Raw genomic sequence first — 21,498 nt, forward strand, 5'->3', positions numbered from 1 at the left:
TGACGTCAGCGCTGCGCTGACTCAGCTCAGTCAAACCGGAAAGAAAACAGCGCAGCGCGCAGCCGCAGTAGCAGGCTGGGCTCGCGACGTCCTGCGGGTAAAAACGTTTCAAACTTTTGTTCGAATTTGGAAAAACTTTAATTTCCCCGTTTCCTGTCTTCATGATCAGCTGACGCAATGCTGACGTCATCACACAGGTGAAGGAGCGCGAGGGCGGCTGCCGACTGGATCAAACCGGAAGTGAGGAAGAGGAGTTTGAAGTTTGGAGCTGCAGGTAAAGTTGTTGCTCAGATTGGAAACCAGATTCCATCCATGACTAAAGAGGAACTGGCGGGTTGAAGTACTGACGTCGTTATTACCTGGTACCTGCGTTACTACACCTTGGACCCACCAGAACCAGAACCGCTTTCAGCTCCAGAACTGCTCATGTTGCTCAGTCTAGATCCGTCAGAGCAGAAGCTGCAGATTTAGAAAACTGGAAAGAGACCTGCTCACGACCTGTGAGCCGCGTGATGATGTCACTTTCGGTTGTGACGTCATTGCGTCCGGAGTGTGCATGCCGCACTATTACGTCACAGGCTGGTTCTTTTCAGATCAGAACCTCTGGAACACCAGACTTGAGACTTTTGCATGGTTCTGGTTCTGGTTCCACATGGTTCTGGTTCCACATGGTTCTGGTTCCACATGGTTCTGGTTCCACATGGTTCTGGTTCCGGTTCCACATGGTTCTGGTTCTACTTCCACATGGTTCTGGTTCCACATGGTTCTGGTTCCGGTTCCACATGGTTCTGGTTCTACTTCCACATGGTTCTGGTTCCGGTTCCACATGGTTCTGGTTCTACTTCCACGTGGTTCTGGTTCTGGTTCCACATGGTTCTGGTTCTGGTTCCACTTGGTTGTGGTTCCGGTTCCACATGGTTCTGGTTCCGGTTCCACATGGTTCTGGTTCCACATGGTTCTGGTTCTGGTTCCACATGGTTCTGGTTCCTGAACCTCCAGTTTGAGTGTTTTACATGTTCCAGCCTCTGGAAGTTCTAATCAGAACCAGAACCGGTCCTCATCGGTCGAGTTCTCCTCCTGCCTACGTTTCCCATCATGCACCTGCCCATTCTAACCTGGCTGTCTCTTGGTTGCCATAGCAATGAAGAGGGGCCGGGTGCTGCAGGTCCTAGTGGGCGGAGTCTTCTGCCTGGCTGTGATGTCACTGTACCGCATGCTGGAGCTGATGCAGGGGGCGGAGCCTGACCGGGGCGGGGGCTCACCTGTCGGCCAGGTGCAGGAAGTAGGTTCTCGGTTCTGCCAGGGTCCGGGAGGCCCACGGCTCAGTCAGCCAATCAGGTGTCTGTGTGCAGGATTTGTCCCGCCTCCAGCTGAAAATCGACAGATTGGAGCGCCTCCTGGTGGACAACAACCAGCTGGTCGCTCGGCTGCGGGACTCGCTGCTGGCCAGAGAGTCACCGGAGGGAGGAGGCGGGGTCAACGTCAGCTCAAACTCCGCCCACAACCGAGCGGCTCCGCCTCCAGGCTGCCAGAAGGCCGAAGAGATGAAGGACGGCGCCGACGGAGTGCAGGTGAGCTGAGCGTGCTCAGAGCAGTTTGTCTGATTGGACGGTTGCTGATCCCATCAGAACCCATCAGAACTGTCTGTTTCCTCCTCAGCTGCTGGACGTCTACGACCTCTTGCCCTTTGACAACCCCGACGGTGGCGCCTGGAAGCAGGGCTTCCAGATCAGTTACCGTGGAGACGAGTGGGCGGAGCAGCCGCTGGAGCTCTTCCTGGTTCCCCACACAACGACCCGGGTGAGTGGGTGGAGCCGGGCCTGCAGGTGGAGCCTGAGGTTTGTGAAGTGACCGATTGCTCTGTGTTTCAGGCTGGCTGAAGACGTTTGACGGTTACTACCAGGACCAGACCAGACATATACTGGACAACATGCTGGTCAACTGGGAGAGGACAGCAGGTAGGCCACTGGTGCAGACCGGTCCAGAACTGAGCGGCCCTGCTGGCTGAGCTAGCGGTGTCGGCCCGCTACAGACGCTCTGCTGCTTGTTGGTCCCAGGAGGAAGATGATCTGGGCTGAGATCAGCTACTTCTCCCAGTGGTGGAGCGACATCGATGACCAGAAGAGGGCGCTGGTCAGACGGTAACCTTCATCAACGCTCTTCTTCATCCTCAGTCAGCTGACCGAGTGGGCTGGGGTCACATGTTTCCTGTCTGCTCTGTGATTGGCCAGCCTGGTGGGGGCGGGCAGCTGGAGCTGGTGACGGGCGGTTGGGTCATGGCGGATGAAGCAAACTCTCACTACTTCGCTATGCTGGATCAGCTGATGGAGGGCCACCAGTGGCTGCAGACTCACCTGGGTAAGGCTCACCTGTCTGCGCGGCCGAGGCTCCGCCCTCGTCGCTGACGCTGTCTGTCTGCAGGCGTGAAACCGAGCAGCGGCTGGGCCGTCGATCCCTTTGGCCACTCCCCCTCATGACGTACCTGCTGAAGGGGGCGGGGCTTAGCAACATGCTGATCCAGAGGGTGCACTACTCCATCAAGAAGCACTTCGCCCAGCAACGGACGCTGGAGTTTCTGTGGCGACAGAGCTGGGGTGAGACAGAGGACAAGAGACTCTGAGCCCGCTGATGTTAATGTTCTGACTCCGCCCACTTCCTGTCTTCCAGACTCCTCCTCCCGCAGTGACATCACATGTCACATGATGCCGTTCTACAGCTACGACGTCCCACACACCTGCGGCCCGAACCCGGCCGTCTGCTGCCAGTTCGACTTCCACCGCCTGCCAGGGGGGCGGGTCTTCTGTCCCTGGAGGATCCCGCCACAGCCAATCACAGAGCAGAACATCAAGGAGAGGTGAGCAGGGGGCGGGCCACAGCCACACACCTGATATACCTGATGTTTAATATGTGGCGAGGTCAAGAGGAATGTTAATGGAACCAGAATTTTTATTTTGAAAGGCCAACATCCTGTTTAGTCGCCTGCTTTGAGTTGTTGAAAATGCTGCAGTGGCTCTTACTGAGCATGCTCAGAAGGGTGATGCCCCTCCTCCAGCAAGGAGGCTGAACACCAGACTGCCTCTTCCTCCCAGAGCTCTGCTCCTATTGGACCAGTACCGGCAGAAGTCCCGCCTCTTCCGCTCCTCGGTGCTGCTGGTTCCTCTGGGGGACGACTTCCGCTTCGTGGAGTCCAGGGAGTGGGACGCACAGTTCAGCAACTACCAGAAGCTGTTCGACTTCTTCGACCAGCATCCCGAGCTGCACATCAAGGTGAGGGCTCACCTGGCTGGGGGCGGAGCTTATAGTTGAGTCTGGTGGGGGCGGAGCCTAGGGGTGTGTTTGGCGGAGCTAAGGGCTCATAGTTGAGTCTGGTTTTCTGGTACCAGGCACGGTTTGGGACACTGTCGGACTACTTTGCGGCGCTGCACCGGCGGCTGGCGGAGGAGGGAACGACGCTGCCCACGCTGCGAGGAGACTTCTTCACCTACGCCGACCGGGACGACCACTACTGGAGCGGATACTTCACCTCGCGGCCGTTCTACAAGCGGCTGGACCGGATCCTGGAATCCACGCTCAGGTGGGCGTGTTCTGATGGGTCAGGGGTCACGGCGCTCTCTGCTAGTCAAACTCACTGGTTCTCACCTGCTTCTCTTCTCAGAGCCACTGAAATCTTTTACACTCTCACGCTGGCTGAAATGCGTCGTTTGCGTGGCGACGGTCGTCTGGTCGAAGGATTTCCGGCACGCGAACATTACCAGCGGCTGACAGAGGGAGCGGAGCTTGGGGCTATTCCAGCACCACGACGCCGTCGCAGGAACGGCGCGGGACCCGGTGGTGATTGACTACGGAAGCAGGTGACCACTTCCTGTTCCCACATAATTACAGCAAAATTTTATCAGCAGGGATAAATAAAACCAATCCTCCATTTAATGAGATGCTCTTTAGCTACGCTAGCAGCTACGCTAGCAGCTTACCTTTGCCAGTATTTCACTCAACAGCTGCTTAAACCAACAATTAAAATAAAATGACTTGTCAGATGTTTTCGCCTCCATATCTACAATTCAATCTAAATGGATTGAGAATAAATATTACTTCGTTGCTCTAACAGTGCAGAGGAAAAAGTCTCTTTGTGGCTCACTCTTTTTTGTCAGTCATATTTTAAAGTTGCAATCTTAAGAAATAAAAACACTATTTACAAAAATAATCAATTTTATTTAAAACCAACCAAACTATTTTGTTCTAAATTAAAATGAAATATGTAGCTTATGAATAAGGCTTGTAACCATCCTGTCTTAATATCATAAATCTATATTTTTGATGTATTTATTCTAGTGATGAAAACCTCTTTGTAGCTTGTTTTGGCATTAGCCTGTTTGTGTCTTATTTTTCCCTCCAAACTCTCTGTTGAAGATGCTGTCAACATGGAAAATGCTAAGAGGTAACTTCCTGTTCAAGGTCAGCAGTTAGCTTTTAGTATTAACAACCCATCACCCATTCCTTCAGTTAGCATTAGCTTTCAGAATTAACTCCCTTTATTATCAGCATTTTATTGAGTTTGTTCACTTGGTTAATGTTGTCGGCATGTTGTTTCCATCCAGATTATTTCACCGATATAAACATGCTAGTAGCCTTGTACTACTTTCATATCCAGTTCTTAGCCTGTTACCTTGTTAGGTTATTAGCATGTTTTGCATGTTATCACTTTGTTAGCCGTTTGCTACATGTTAGCTTTTTTTATGGCTGCTGCAACTATAATCATCTGGTTATTCTGTTGCTATAATGTATGAAGTTATTAGGATATCAGCAACTTGGGAGTCTGATTTTAAAACCTAAGCTGTTTGTGACCTTGTTAGCCAGCTATCAGCATGTTGATACACTCTTATTGTTATCTTGTTACCCTCTTGTTTGGTTAAGGTTAGCATGTCACTCTGTTGTTACCAACCTGCTGTGACGATGATGTAGCATGGTTAGCCTGTTAGCATGCTTAGTCTGATGTTGGTCTGTTTGTGACCTTTATCCTGTGGTGACATTGCTAGCTTGTTGGTTTTAGCATAGTACCTGTATTGTTAGTCAACCGTATTTATGCTGTCGAATGAAAGACAACATGACAGCAGGTTTGTGTTACAGGTTATTTCATGCCATCCTGAACCTGCGCCAGGTGCTGCTGAGCTCCGCCCACTGGCTAATCCTCTTGGACAAGAGCCAGTACCATGAAGACCAATCAAAACCCTTCTTGCAAATGGTGACTGAACCTTTACCTGACCTGATTGATCTATAAGGACTAGTTTAATAATACAAACTCAGACACCTGAAACTTGATCATTGTTTTCAAGTCTAATGTTTACATGACTGCCACTCTGGTTGCACACATGAACTCACATGAACTCACATGAACTCACTGTGTTTTTTCAGGATGAGGTGATCTCGGCGCAGGACGCTTTGCCTCAGAAGACGACGCTGATGCTCGGTGATGAGCCCAGGTGAGGAGGTGTACAGCTGCGTGAGGGTTCAGGTATACTTAGATATTGATTATTGGTAATTGCTGCAGGTCGTTGATCGTTTTGAACCCGACTGAGCAGCTCCGTACCTCTGTCATCACGCTGGTGGTGGATTCTCCAGATGCTCGTGTCGTTGATGCAGCAAGCGGTCGACCAATGGCAGTGCAGGTCTCTGCTGTGTGGGCGGAGCCTAGCAAAGTGTCAGCAGAAGCCTTCCAGGTGAGTGATTGATTATTGATCCCAGCAGCAGTAGCTCTCTGACCTCCTCTGCTCCTTTCCTCCAGGTCTCCTTCGCCGCTGAACTTCCTCCTCTGTCGCTCACCGTGTATCATGTGATGAAAGCTCCGGCTGGCTCCGCCCCCCGGGCACGCTATGTCGTTCATCGCCATGGCGACCCACCAACCGTCCACTCTGAGCACTTCCAGGTGTCCCGGCTCCAAGGACCTGAAGCCGACTTGGTGCTAAGCAACAAGCACCTTAAGATATGGAGCTCCCCGGAAACCGGCCTGCTGCAGGTCTGGCCCTTCAAAGTAAAAGCCAGATCAAACAAGAAAAAAACCAAAATGTTTGTTTTCATTGTGGAGCAGAAGCTGCAGCTGCAGTCCGGTCGGGTCCGACAGGTCCAGGTCCGCTTCCTGTGGTACGGAACCAGAACCTCAGGGGACCGCAGCGGAGCGTACCTGTTTCTGCCAGGGGGGGAGGGGCCTCAGGTGAGTCAGGAGAACACGCCTCCCTCTCTTTTTCTCTCTCATGATCTCTCTCTCGCCCCCTACAGGCCTACTCGTCCTCTGAACCCCCCTTGATCCGGATCACTAGGGGCCCCGTCTTCTCTGACATCACTTCCTGTTTCCCACACTTCACACACACCGTGCGGCTCTACCACCTGGACGGTATCTGTGTTTCCGGCCAGACAGGAACTTCCTGTTCTGATTCAGGATTTTCACAATAAGAGGGTCCTGTATGTTGCAGGGCATGCTGGGAAATCCCTGGAGATGTCCAACATGGTGGACATCAGGTCGGAGGTCAACAGGGAGCTGGTTATGCGGCTCGTCACTGATGTCGCCAGCGGCAACCGTTTCTATACCGACCTCAACGGTTTCCAGGTTCTTCTTTTATTGATCAGCTTTAATTCAGGCAACCAATCAGGAGCTTGCTCACTGACAGCTGATCGGTGGGTTGCTGTGCAGATGCAGCAGCGCCGCTCGCTGGAGAAGCTCCCCCTGCAGGCCAACTTCTACCCCATGACGTCGGCGGCTTTCCTGCAGGACGCGTCGAGTCGCCTGTCGCTGCTGTCGGCGCAGAGCCAGGCGGCGGCGTCACTGCGACCCGGTGAGCGCCGCTCCGGAACCGGCGCCACGGTTCTGTCTAAGAGCTGAGCTCTGTGTTTACCTGTGCAGGTGAGCTGGAGCTGGTGCTGGATCGGCGACTGCAGCAAGACGATAACCGCGGCCTGGGTCAGGGGGTCACCGACAACAAGCCGACCGCCGCCCTCTACCAGCTGCTGCTGGAGGACCGGGGCGGAGCCGAGGTGAGGGTCCGCCAGGTCACCGTGGTGACGATGAGGAACTGGTTCCGTCCAGGTAAATCAGAAACCGCCGACATGGCCCTGATGGCTCTGCTCCGCTTCATCCAACAGGAAGTGGGCGGAGCCTCAGTGGAACACCTGTCTCTGCTCGCCCACCTGGCCTCTCTCTCTCTCTCCCATCCTCCCATCACCATGGTCGCCCCGGGCGAGCTGCCGAAGCTCCGCCCTTTCCAGGCGCTGCGCTCATCGCTGCCGTGCGACCTTCACTTGTTAAACTTGAGGACGCTGGAGGACCCGAAGGTGACATCACTTCCTGTCTCTCCTCACAGTAACTTAATCACACCTGGCCAACACCTGAGTCTGGGACTGAGAGCGCCCCGGGTTCACCTGATCCGAGCGGTCCAGTCTGTACCAGTCCCAGCGGTCTGATCTGGTTCTGATCCTTTCTGATGGGTCAGAAAGAATCAGAACCGGTGGGTCCAACTGTCTGGAGGAAAGAGATCCAGAGCGGTTCTGATCCATGCTCTGTCTCTGTTCACAAACAGGAAGCTGGGAGCCCGTCACAGGAAGTGGCGCTGCTCCTCCACAGGAAGGGCTTTGACTGTAGCTCCGCCCCCACCCCGTCCCCAGCCTGCTCCTGGACTGGCTTGGATGAGGTTGGACTTCCTCTGGACTTCCTCTGGACTTCCTCTGGACTTCCTCTGGACTTCCTCTGGACTCAGGTTTTGCGTCAGTTTCCCGGGTTTACCGATGATCTGTGTCTCCTGCAGCTGGACCTGGACGGTGTGTTCGCTCCGCTGCGGTTCCGTTCGCTGCGCCGCTCCGGCCTGACGCTGCTCCGGGACCACGACCAGCCTGACTCCGCCCACCAGGCGCAGGAGCTCCGCCCCATGGAGATCGGTGCATTTCGCGTGGAGATCGACTGATGAAGCTGTAGCAGCAAACAGGAAGTCTGGCTCTTTCACAATTAAAGCCATCTGAGGTCAAACACTGCGACTGTCTCGTTGCTGCTGCGCAACATGGGAGTAGAGTGTGTGTGTGTTTCCATGGAGACGATGTTTCACTGTTCTCCCTGTGAATGTGAATCTGGTTGGTTGTTTTCTGTGGACAAGGGAATTCTGGGAAATATATTTTTGTAAATTTCTTTGTTTTCTGTGAAACTGATGAAGAAAATGTGAAGGGTTCTGGTTCTGTTCTGGTTCTGTTCTGGTTCTGTTCTGGCAAATCTGGTCCAATAAAAATGTAATTATTGTTGAAATGAAAACATCTGGAGTCATTTTGTGCTTCAGAAAGTTGCTCCCTGTTGATCCAATCCACAAGTTCTGCTGGGTTTTGCTGAATCTTTTGTTAAGAATTAAAGAGGAATAACTTGATTTAGCTCATTAATTCTCTGATCCTGGATTCTTGAGCCTCAATATGTGCAGAGAGAAAGAGCAATCATACCACATCAGACTGAAGATATCCAGAGTTTATCCAGAGAATTCAAATGCAAACAGAATGTCACAATAAGCTTCTCACCCAGATTATCAAAAGTCCAAGACGCGACAAAACAGAAATAATTGCATGAGTTGAAAGAAAGAAAACAGAAAATGCATTTTTCCGGGAATTGCGAACTCAGGCAGAAAGCAATTTGAATTCTCTGTTGCAAACGAAAACTTTTATAAGCCTGTGCCTTTCTCTAAATGTAAATATATGCATTAGGAGGTGTGTTTTCCTCAGTGGGGTCTGTCTTAGTATTAATTTTATTACCTCCTGCTAAAGAACCCAAAGGCAGATATATGGATCATCAAACTGGGTCTCTGCCGTACCAGGCGTCTCCTGCAACTCTCCCTGAGCTAAATTACTTCCTCTGTCTGTTTTAGTTTTCTGCCTCAAATGATTCAACAAGAACGTAGTTTGTATTTTTAACCAAGCTTGCACAAAATGTAATGCTAAATAATGACGATAAGTTTGGATCTAAGAAGTAACTAATTCAAACATGCTTAAAGAAATATATTTAATTCTAATATAGATAAAATTATTTATAAAAAGTTTTAAGATCCTAGTGAACTTTTGAACCACACTAAGGAATTTGTTAATTGTCTGGCAGACAGACTCCCTGTCTAAAGAGAGTTAAGGAAGTCTCAGTCTGTCTTTCTTTAAGATCCTCCCTATAGGATTTATATAAGTTCAGAGTGATCAGTTGTTTTAGTTTGGATCTTTATCTAAGTTTGTCTTAATGTAAAGGTTAGCCTGTGTGCTATTGTGCTAATTTAAAATTCTATTTCAACACTTTCTAAATGGAAAATGGAGGACTTCCTTTATTTTTAGTTTTTGTAACCTCACACATCGAGTCACAAACATTCAGGAAACCTTTCAGTGAGACAGACAGCAGGAACTGTGTGAAATGAAATGTGATCTGAGGATCTTAAGTTTCAGTTTGTCAGGAATCATCTGACCAAACTGCTGAACTCTGATTGGTCCATTGGGTCTTGCATCACAGAAGTTAATGAGAACAGAACCAAAAGCTCTCAGGCGTTAACCTGCAGTTTTATCTGGATGTCTTCTCTGATGGTTCTTTGTGGAGGAAGCGTCACAAAGTCAAAGGTCAACTAAACAATTCAAACTATTGAATTTAGTTGGCACCAGCAGCTGGTGTTGGTCCGACTCACTGGTGAAACAGGTTCTGGTGCTGTGGGTTCCAGTTTGGCAGCCTGCCTCCTTCCTGGTTCCTGGTAGAGAGAAGAGTCCACAGACACGTTCAGCAACGTTGACCTTTCTGTGACCTTCAGGGACCATGGGCGTGAAGGGAATGAAGACTCTGGTTGAAGAGTCAGGCACTTTGGAGGATGTTGGCTTCAGGGACAGCGCCATCATCATTGACGGTCCAAATCTCTACTATTCTCTGTATTTTAACTCCAAGCCAAAGCTGGACCAGCAGCATGGAGGAGATTACTCTGCATTCAGAGGTCTGGTCCGTCGGTTCTTCAGCAGCCTGAAGAGCTGCAACGTCACCCCACTAGTCGTTCTGGATGGAGGCGCAGAACCTGTGAAGAACAAAACTGTTGGAAATCGTCTGAAAGACAAACTTCAGAAAGCAAAGAGACTGTCAGAGTCCAGGGCTGGCGAGTGGGACAACATCTTGCCTCCTCTGGTCAAAGACGTCTTCATCCAGGTTCTTCAGGAGCTTGCAGTGGAGATCCAGCAGTGTTTCGGAGAGGCAGACGTGACAGCTGCTCTGAGGGCCAATGAGAGGAAATGTCCCGTTCTGTCCACGACTCAGATTTTTACATCTTTGATGTGCACAAAGGCTTTCTTTCAATTGATGGGTTCCAGTGGGAATCTGTGACTCAAGGAGCCATTCCTGCTCGGCGCTACAGAATCTCACAGTTTTGTAGATATTTTCATGTAGAGAAGAAGCACATGCCCGTCTTTGCTGCTTTATTGGGAAATGATTACTCACAGTTGGAAAAAGAAGACATTGAAGAGTTAATCAGAAGATATCCTGAAGCTCAGCAGCCAGGAGGATCCTCTACTGGTCGACAGCGAGCCATCCTCAGGTTTTTAGGAGATTTCTGGTGGAAGACACCCGAAGAGGCTGTGACAGAAGCTCTGCTGGTTGGGCAGATCTCAGCAGGAGGACATCAAACTTTTCCTGAATTCAGCTCAACAATATGCCTTACATGAGCCACCGCGTCCCAACCTGCCTCAGTGGGTCATCCAGGAAATTCAGAGAGGAAGACTGACCTCCTTTGTCACATCTGTTGTGACCCAGAAGTCGATGACCTTGACTCCACTGGTGGAGGACTTCTCCCAGCCCAGCAGCTACAGTGCTTCCCTCCGGATCCGACAGTTCTTCTACGGACTGATGCTTGGAACGGAGCCATGCACAGAATATGACCGGGAGGGCGCTGAAGATATGCGTCCTAAACAGGTCACCCCTGTCCTAGCAGGTGTGTCACCAGAGGAGCTGCAGAAACTGCAGCTGGAACATCTGAATGAGGTAAAACTGCTTCACTTGGATCGTGCTTTTCACGTCATGCTGCCTGTTGCAATGAAAGTTCAAAATAGACGAGAAGCAAGATATCACAACATTTCGTATCACCAACAGTAACGTGCCAGTAATTCGTTATACATGAGGCACAACGAGTTACGACTGTAACAAGATGTCAAGAGATCTTGGTAACACGCTAGGAACATGTAACACAACATGTCAGGAGATTGTTGGAATAATAATTTTAAAGTAGCACAATAGTACATAAGTTAACTTTTAGGTTAAGATAAACTTAGATACAGATCCAAACTGGGACAGCTGGTGACTCTCTGAACGCAGAGGAGTAGACAGAAAGCAGGCCTAGACGCCTTGAATCTCTTTAGATAGGTCTGTCTGCCAGACAATTAACAAATTCCTGAGCATGGTTCAAAAGTTCACTAGGATCTTAAAACTTTTTATAAATAATGTTATCTATATTACAATTAACTATATTTCTTTAAGCATGTTTTTAATTAGTTAGTTTAGATCCAAACTTATAGTCATGATTTAGCATTACATTGTGTGCAAGCTTGGTTAAAAATACAAACTACTTTCTTGTGGAAACATTTTGAGGCACAGATAGCGCTGCAGCTGCAATCATATATCAAACTGGACAGCGGCTGATACGAGAAGGGTTTGCCGTATATCTGCTTTTGGGGCTCTTTAGCAGGAGGTAATAAAATTAACATTGAGACAGCCCACACAAAGGAAAAGAACACACCTCCTAATGCATATATTTAAATGAGGAGAATATGCAGTCTATAAAAATGGTTTGTTTCACAGCAGAAGTTGGAATCTCTTTGTGCTGAGTGAGAGTTTCCCAGAAGATGCATCTTCTGTTATTCTTTTGTCTTTTTTTACTCAGTTCTTTGTCTCTGTTTTGTAATGTCTTGGACTTTTGATGATCTAGGTGAGATGATTATTGTAAAGTTCTTTTTGGATTGATTTTCTCTGGATAAAACTCTGGATATCTGAAGTCTGACGTCGTATGATTGCTCTTTTCTCTCTGCACACTTACACAGACACAGGAATTCGGGACTAAGAATTAATTAACGAGCTAAGATCAAGTTATTCCTCTTTTTAATTCTTAACAAGATCCAGTTAATAAACAATGAGTGAAACAAACTAATGTCTCTAAAAATCTAGAAACATTGCTATGTTCTTGCTGGTCATTTATTTCTATTGTCTGCATCCATGTAAACTATAAATGTTCTCCTCTGACGATGCACACCTCTAGAAGCTATGCTGCCCCCTGCAGGTTGGAGTGCTCCGCTAATCCTGGGGTTTACGTTGCCTTTGGCGTTGCCCCGAGTTGCTCCATCATGGCAACCTGCTGAGGTTAGACTAAGAGCAGCTTAATGATCTCAGTGTGGTACAGACTAGCAACATTGGTCAGAAATACAGAAGTGCAGCCTATAAGTAAGCCCTTCCACATGGGGGCAGTGTTGTTTTCAGGGCTAACATTCATTTTTATGACAAGCAGAGTCACTGACTGGGCAGAAAGGTGACAGTGTTGATGTCAGAGGCAGGAGAGGGAAAGAGAGGGACTGGATGTTATTTCACAGTAGACATTGGGGAGAATGAAGGACAGCCTGACTGTTGCTGCACCTTTAAGCTCCAAACTGAACAGCGGTTCATGCTGCCTTCTCTTCTCAGGATCAAGATGAAAATAAAATCATGACTCTAGTTCCTCTGCAGGCTCCTGAGGATCTGCGCCGCAGAGTCCTGTATGAAGCACTGGGATGTTCAGGCTTGGACATTGAACAGATCCCGGACCAACTCAAGCTGCCAGTCTGTGTGACCCGGTTCTGGTACCAGAACCGCCAGCAGAACCCCTTAGACAGGTTCAACATCCCCTGCCTCCAGGCCCTGGTCCTTGGCTTCCTGCAAGGAAACACTAATGGAGGTGAGACTCAGAAGGATGATATGTAACGGTTAGATGGTGGTTGGATGGTGGTTGGATGGTGGTTGGATGATGGTTGGATGGTGGTTGGATGATGGTTGGATGGTGGTTGGATGGTGGTTGGATGGTGGTTGGATGATGGTTGGATGGTGGTTGGATGGTGGTTGGATGGTGGTTGGATGATGGTTGGATGGTGGTTGGATGACGGTTGGATGATGGTTGGATGGTGGTTGGATGACTGTTGGATGACGGTTGGATGATGGTTGGATGGTGGTTGGATGGTGGTTGGATGGTGGTTGGATGGTGGTTGGATGATGGTTGGATGGTGGTTGGATGACGGTTGGATGGTGGTTGGATGACGGTTGGATGGTGGTTGGATGGTGGTTGGATGACGGTTGGATGGTGGTTGGATGGTGGTTGGATGGTGGTTGGATGACGGTTGGATGGTGGTTGGATGACGGTTGGATGGTGGTTGGATGGTGGTTGGATGACCGTTGGATGGTGGTTGGATGGTGGTTGGATGGTGGTTGGATGACGGTTGGATGGTGGTTGGATGGTGGTTGGATGATGGTTGGATGGTGGTTGGATGACGGTTGGATGGTGGTTGGATGACGGTTGGATGGTGGTTGGTTGGTGGTTGGATGACGGTTGGATGGTGGTTGGATGATGGTTGGATGGTGGTTGGTTGGTGGTTGGATGACGGTTGGATGGTGGTTGGTTGGTGGTTGGATGACGGTTGGATGGTGGTTGGATGGTGGTTGGATGACGGTTGGATGGTGGTTGGATGACGGTTGGATGGTGGTTGGATGGTGGTTGGATGACCGTTGGATGACGGTTGGATGGTGGTTGGATGGTGGTTGGATGACGGTTGGATGATGGTTGGATGGTGGTTGGATGACCGTTGGATGGTGGTTGGATGGTGGTTGGATGACGGTTGGATGGTGGTTGGATGGTGGTTGGATGATGGTTGGATGGTGGTTGGATGACGGTTGGATGGTGTTGGATGACGGTTGGATGGTGGTTGGTTGGTGGTTGGATGACGGTTGGATGGTGGTTGGATGACGGTTGGATGGGGTTGGTTGGTGGTTGGATGATGGTTGGATGGTGGTTGGATGGTGGTTGGATGACGGTTGGATGGTGGTTGGATGACGGTTGGATGGTGGTTGGATGGTGGTTGGATGACCGTTGGATGACGGTTGGATGACGGTTGGATGGTGGTTGGATGACGGTTGGATGGTGGTTGGATGGTGGTTGGATGACCGTTGGATGACGGTTGGATGACGGTTGGATGACGGTTGGATGACGGTTGGATGATGGTTGGATGGTGGTTGGATGGTAGTTGGATGGTGGTTGGATGACGGTTGGATGATGGTTGGATGGTGGTTGGATGACTGTTGGATGACGGTTGGATGATGGTTGGATGGTGGTTGGATGATGGTTGGATGATGGTTGGATGGTGGTTGGATGGTGGTTGGATGGTGGTTGGATGGTGGTTGGATGACGGTTGGATGGTGGTTGGATGACCGTTGGATGGTGGTTGGATGGTGGTTGGATGGTGGTTGGATGACGGTTGGATGTGGTTGGATGGTGGTTGGATGGTGGTTGGATGGTGGTTGGATGACCGTTGGATGGTGGTTGGATGGTGGTTGGATGATGGTTGGATGGTGGTTGGATGGTGGTTGGATGACGGTTGGATGGTGGTTGGATGACGGTTGGATGGTGGTTGGATGGTGGTTGGATGACGGTTGGATGGTGGTTGGATGACCGTTGGATGGTGGTTGGATGGTGGTTGGATGGTGGTTGGATGACGGTTGGATGGTGGTTGGATGGTGGTTGGATGATGGTTGGATGGTGGTTGGATGACGGTTGGATGGTGGTTGGATGACGGTTGGATGGTGGTTGGTTGGTGGTTGGATGACGGTTGGATGGTGGTTGGATGATGGTTGTATGGTGGTTGGTTGGTGGTTGGATGACGGTTGGATGGTGGTTGGTTGGTGGTTGGATGACGGTTGGATGGTGGTTGGATGGTGGTTGGATGACGGTTGGATGGTGGTTGGATGACGGTTGGATGGTGGTTGGATGGTGGTTGGATGACCGTTGGATGACGGTTGGATGACGGTTGGATGGTGGTTGGATGACGGTTGGATGGTGGTTGGATGGTGGTTGGATGACCGTTGGATGACGGTTGGATGACGGTTGGATGTTGGTTGGATGATGGTTGGATGATGGTTGGATGGTGGTTGGATGGTGGTTGGATGATGGTTGGATGATGGTTGGATGGTGGTTGGATGACGGTTGGATGATGGTTGGATGGTGGTTGGATGACTGTTGGATGACGGTTGGATGATGGTTGGATGGTGGTTGGATGATGGTTGGATGATGGTTGGATGGGTTGGATGGTGGTTGGATGACCGTTGGATGACGGTTGGATGGTGGTTGGATGGTGGTTGGATGACGGTTGATGATGGTTGGATGGTGGTTGGATGACCGTTGGATGACGGTTGGATGATGGTTGGATGGTGGTTGGATGATGGTTGGATGTGGTTGGATGGTGGTTGGATGACCGTTGGATGACGGTTGGATGATGGTTGGATGGTGGTTGGATGACGGTTGGATGGTTGGATGGTGGTTGGATGACCGTTGGATGGTGGTTGGATGACCGTTGGATGACGGTTGGATGATGGTTGGATGACCGTTGGATGGTGGTTGGATGATGGTTGGATGGTGGTTGGATGGTGGTTGGATGACGTTGGATGGTGGTTGGATGATGGTTGGATGGTGGTTGGATGACCGTTGGATGACGGTTGGATGATGGTTGGATGGTGGTTGGATGACCGTTGGATGACGGTTGGATGATGGTTGGATGGTGGTTGGATGACGGTTGGATGATGGTTGGATGGTGGTTGGATGACCGTTGGATGGTGGTTGGATGACCGTTGGATGACGGTTGGATGATGGTTGGATGACCGTTGGATGGTGGTTGGATGATGGTTGGATGGTGGTTGGATGGTGGTTGGATGACCGTTGGATGGTGGTTGGATGATGGTTGGATGGTGGTTGGATGACCGTTGGATGACGGTTGGATGATGGTTGGATGGTGGTTGTATGGTGGTTGGATGATGGTTGGATGGTGGTTGGATGATGGTTGGATGGTGGTTGGATGGTGGTTGGATGATGGTTGGATGGTGGTTGGATGACGTTGGATGGTGGTTGGATGATGGTTGGATGACGGTTGGATGGTGGTTGGATGATGGTTGGATGACGGTTGGATGGTGGTTGGATGACGGTTGGATGATGGTTGGATGATGGTTGGATGGTGGTTGGATGATGGTTGGATGGTGGTTGGATGGTGGTTGGATGACTGTTGGATGACCGTTGGATGACGGTTGGATGATGGTTGGATGGTGGTTGGATGACGGTTGGATGATGGTTGGATGGTGGTTGGATGACCGTTGGATGATGGTTGGATGGTGGTTGGATGACCATTGGATGACGGTTGGATGATGGTTGGATGGTGGTTGGATGACCGTTGGATGACGGTTGGATGACCGTTGGATGACGGTTGGAAGATGGTTGGATGGTGGTTGGATGACCGTTGGATGATGGTTGGATGGTGGTTGGATGACCGTTGGATGACGGTTGGATGATGGTTGGATGGTGGTTGGATGACCGTTGGATGACGGTTGGATGACGGTTGGATGACGGTTGGATGATTGTTGGAAGGTGGTTGGATGACCGTTGGATGACGGTTGGATGATGGTTGGATGGTTGTTGGATGATGGTTGGATGGTGGTTGGATGATGGTTGGATGGTGGTTGGATGACGGTTGATGATGGTTGGATGGTGGTTGGATGACCGTTGGATGACGGTTGGATGATGGTTGGATGGTGGTTGGATGACCGTTGGATGATGGTTGGATGGTGGTTGGATGACGTTGGATGGGTTGGATGATGGTTGGATGGTTGTTGGATGATGGTTGGATGGTGGTTGGATGATGGTTGGATGGTGGTTGGATGGTGGTTGGATGACTGTTGGATGATGGTTGGATGGTGGTTGGATGACCGTTGGATGACGGTTGGATGATGGTTGGATGGTGGTTGGATGACCGTTGGATGACGGTTGGATGATGGTTGGATGGTGGTTGGATGACCGTTGGATGACGGTTGGATGACGGTTGGATGACGGTTGGATGATGGTTGGATGGTGGTTGGATGACCGTTGGATGACGGTTGGATGATGGTTGGATGGTGGTTGGATGATGGTTGGATGGTGGTTGGATGACCGTTGGATGACGGTTGGATGACCGTTGGATGACGGTTGGAAGATGGTTGGATGGTGGTTGGTTGACCGTTGGATGATGGTTGGATGGTGGTTGGATGACCGTTGGATGACGGTTGGATGATGGTTGGATGGTGGTTGGATGACCGTTGGATGACGGTTGGATGACGGTTGGATGACGGTTGGATGATGGTTGGATGGTGGTTGGATGACCGTTGGATGACGGTTGGATGGTGGTTGGATGATGGTTGGATTATGGTTGGATGGTGGTTGGATGATGGTTGGATGGTGGTTGGATGGTGGTTGGATGACTGTTGGATGATGGTTGGATGGTGGTTGGATGACCATTGGATGACAGTTGGATGATGGTTGGATGGTGGTTGGATGGTGGTTGGATGGTGGTTGGATGGTGGTTGGATGGTGGTTGGTTGGTGGTTGGATGACGGTTGGATGGTGGTTGGATGATGGTTGGGTGGTTGGTTGGTGGTTGGATGACGGTTGGATGGTGGTTGGTTGGTGGTTGGATGACGGTTGGATGGTGGTTGGATGGTGGTTGGATGACCGTTGGATGACGGTTGGATGACGGTTGGATGATGGTTGGATGATGGTTGGATGATGGTTGGATGGTGGTTGGATGGTGGTTGGATGATGGTTGGATGATGGTTGGATGGTGGTTGGATGACGGTTGGATGATGGTTGGATGGTGGTTGGATGACTGTTGGATGACGTTGGATGATGGTTGGATGGTGGTTGGATGATGGTTGGATGATGGTTGGATGGTGGTTGGATGGTGGTTGGATGACCGTTGGATGACGGTTGGATGGTGGTTGGATGGTGGTTGGATGACGGTTGATGATGGTTGGATGGTGGTTGGATGACCGTTGGATGACGGTTGGATGATGGTTGGATGGTGGTTGGATGATGGTTGGATGGTGGTTGGATGGTGTTGGATGACCGTTGGATGACGGTTGGATGATGGTTGGATGGTGGTTGGATGACGGTTGGATGATGGTTGGATGGTGGTTGGATGACCGTTGGATGTGGTTGGATGACCGTTGGATGACGGTTGGATGATGGTTGGATGACCGTTGGATGGTGGTTGGATGATGGTTGGATGGTGGTTGGATGGTGGTTGGATGACCGTTGGATGGTGGTTGGATGATGTTGGATGGTGGTTGGATGACCGTTGGATGACGGTTGGATGATGGTTGGATGGTGGTTGGATGACCGTTGGATGACGGTTGGATGATGGTTGGATGGTGGTTGGATGACGGTTGGATGATGGTTGGATGGTGGTTGGATGACCGTTGGATGGTGGTTGGATGACCGTTGGATGACGGTTGGATGATGGTTGGATGACCGTTGGATGGTGGTTGGATGATGGTTGGATGGTGGTTGGATGGTGGTTGGATGACCGTTGGATGGTGGTTGGATGATGGTTGGATGGTGGTTGGATGACCGTTGGATGGTGGTTGGATGACCGTTGGATGACGGTTGGATGATGGTTGGATGACCGTTGGATGGTGGTTGGATGATGGTTGGATGATGGTTGGATGGTGGTTGGATGACCGTTGGATGGTGGTTGGATGATGGTTGGATGACGGTTGGATGGTGGTTGGATGATGGTTGGATGATGGTTGGATGACGGTTGGATGGTGGTTGGATGACGGTTGGATGATGGTTGGATGATGGTTGGATGGTTGGATGATGGTTGGATGGTGGTTGGATGTGGTTGGATGACTGTTGGATGACCGTTGGATGACGGTTGGATGATGGTTGGATGGTGGTTGGATGACGGTTGGATGATGGTTGGATGGTGGTTGGATGACCGTTGGATGATGGTTGGATGGTGGTTGGATGACCATTGGATGACGGTTGGATGATGGTTGGATGTGGTTTGGATGACCGTTGGATGACGGTTGGATGACCGTTGGATGACGGTTGGAAGATGGTTGGATGGTGGTTGGATGACCGTTGGATGATGGTTGGATGGTGGTTTGGATGACCGTTGGATGACGGTTGGATGATGGTTGGATGGTGGTTGGATGACCGTTGGATGACGGTTGGATGACGGTTGGATGACGGTTGGATGATTGTTGGAAGGTGGTTGGATGACCGTTGGATGACGGTTGGATGATGGTTGGATGGTTGTTGGATGATGGTTGGATGGTGGTTGGATGATGGTTGGATGGTGGTTGGATGACTGTTGAATGATGGTTGGATGGTGGTTGGATGACCGTTGGATGACGGTTGGATGATGGTTGGATGGTGGTTGGATGACCGTTGGATGATGGTTGGATGGTGGTTGGATGACCGTTGGATGATGGTTGGATGATGGTTGGATGGTTGTTGGATGATGGTTGGATGGTGGTTGGATGATGGTTGGATGGTGGTTGGATGGTGGTTGGATGACTGTTGGATGATGGTTGGATGGTGGTTGGATGACCGTTGGATGACGGTTGGATGATGGTTGGATGGTGGTTGGATGACCGTTGGATGACGGTTGGATGATGGTTGGATGGTGGTTGGATGACCGTTGGATGACGGTTGGATGACGGTTGGATGACGGTTGGATGATGGTTGGATGGTGTTGGATGACCGTTGGATGACGGTTGGATGATGGTTGGATGGTGGTTGGATGATGGTTGGATGGTGGTTGGATGACCGTTGGATGACGGTTGGATGACCGTTGGATGACGGTTGGAAGATGGTTGGATGGTGGTTGGTTGACCGTTGGATGATGGTTGGATGGTGGTTGGATGACCGTTGGATGACGGTTGGATGATGGTTGGATGGTGGTTGGATGACCGTTGGATGACGGTTGGATGACGGTTGGATGACGGTTGGATGATGGTTGGATGGTGGTTGGATGACCGTTGGATGACGGTTGGATGGTGGTTGGATGATGGTTGGATGATGGTTGGATGGTGGTTGGATGATGGTTGGATGGTGGTTGGATGGTGGTTGGATGACTGTTGGATGATGGTTGGATGGTGGTTGGATGACCATTGGATGACAGTTGGATGATGGTTGGATGGTGGTTGGATGACCATTGGATGACGGTTGGATGACGGTTGGATGACGGTTGGATGGTGGCTGGATGGTGGTTGGATGACCATTGGATGACGGTTGGATGACGGTTGGATGACGGTTGGATGGTGGTTGGATGGTGGTTGGATGACCGTTGGATGACGGTTGGATGATGGTTGGATGGTGGTTGAATGACCTTTCGATGACGGTTGGATGACCGTTGGATGACGGTTGGATGATGGTTGGATGGTGGTTGGATGGTGGTTGGATGACGGTTGGATGACCGTTGGATGGTGGTTGGATGACCGTTGGATGGTGGTTGGATGACCGTTGGATGACCGTTGGATGACGGTTGGATGATGGTTGGATGGTGTGTCTGTGTTCCAGGCAGTGCGGTCCAGTCGGCTGTCAGTGCGCCGGCCGCTCGTCGCCCCCTGCAGGTCGCTGCTGCTCATGCTTTCAGCCGCTGGTTGACCTGCTTGAGGCAGAGCCTCCACCTGAACCAGCTGCTCTGCTTCCCTCTGCCAGAGCCGTCCTGCTGCAGGTAAACGCCCGGCTGACCTTCTGATAGGCCGTATTCTAGCTGACCCTGACCCCTGACCCTGCCTTCAGGCTGTACTGCGGTCCATGGCTCCACCAGGTGCAGAACCAGCTGCTGACCGACGCCAATGCTTTCAGAGAGAGGAGGGAGCGGCTGCAGGATGGAGAGAGAGAGCTGCTGGACAGAGCCCTGATGGTCATCCAGTCTGGTGGGGTTGGGGCTGAAGAGGAACTGGCGAGGGGCCGGGGCCCGTCCAGGGTCAGGGAATCGTTCAGGGCCGGGGCCCGTCCAGGGTCAGGGAATCGTTCAGGGGCCGGGGCCCGTCCAGGGTCAGGGAATCGTTCAGGGGCCGGGGCCCGTCCAGGGTCAGGGAATCGTTCAGGGGCCGGGGCCCGTTTTAGAGGTGCGGCCCATTTAGGGGGCGGTGTCCATTTTATGGGGCGGGGCCCGTTCAAGACAGATCTCAGCTTCTGGATCGCCCCTAATTAGAACAATTCCCTCAGCCCAAGGAGGGACCCAGAAGGACTAAGGCCCCCATATAGAGTTTACACAAACATTAAGTTCTCAAATACAAAAGATGCAGGAACATTTTCCCAGAGTTGCCAGAGTAATTTTCCCAGCAGGAGGTCGGGTCCCGACGATGACAGGAGAGAAACGCAGAAACACTGATGGAGGGAATGAAGGTTTGAAACCGTTGACAGGAAGCTGATGAAT

General features: G+C 50.8%; 1 protein-coding gene and 1 pseudogene across 1 annotated transcript; both read left to right on the top strand.

Annotated features, from left to right (window-relative positions):
- The first annotated feature begins 44 nt into the window (after positions 1–44).
- Positions 45–8,393, top strand: LOC129356208 (alpha-mannosidase 2-like). The gene is given in 28 exon segments (XM_055025805.1): positions 45–274; positions 1,140–1,282; positions 1,353–1,571; positions 1,660–1,804; positions 1,872–1,937; positions 1,940–1,958; positions 2,058–2,141; positions 2,232–2,239; positions 2,242–2,358; positions 2,422–2,469; positions 2,472–2,594; positions 2,668–2,854; positions 3,090–3,267; positions 3,384–3,574; positions 3,656–3,769; positions 3,771–3,851; positions 5,125–5,239; positions 5,410–5,477; positions 5,546–5,714; positions 5,780–6,010; positions 6,083–6,205; positions 6,271–6,385; positions 6,465–6,598; positions 6,683–6,824; positions 6,893–7,023; positions 7,132–7,320; positions 7,566–7,676; positions 7,791–8,393. Coding segments are annotated over 27 exon segments (3,405 nt in total). The 5' UTR covers positions 45–274; positions 1,140–1,141; the 3' UTR covers positions 7,947–8,393.
- Positions 8,394–9,089: 696 nt separating this feature from the next.
- On the top strand, positions 9,090–21,423 carry LOC129356191 (protein asteroid homolog 1-like; annotated as a pseudogene).
- Positions 21,424–21,498: the final 75 nt, after the last annotated feature.

Source organism: Poeciliopsis prolifica, unplaced genomic scaffold (assembly GCF_027474105.1).
Source record: "Poeciliopsis prolifica strain line A6 unplaced genomic scaffold, Auburn_PproV2 SCAFFOLD160, whole genome shotgun sequence".
NCBI lineage: Eukaryota > Metazoa > Chordata > Actinopteri > Cyprinodontiformes > Poeciliidae > Poeciliopsis > Poeciliopsis prolifica.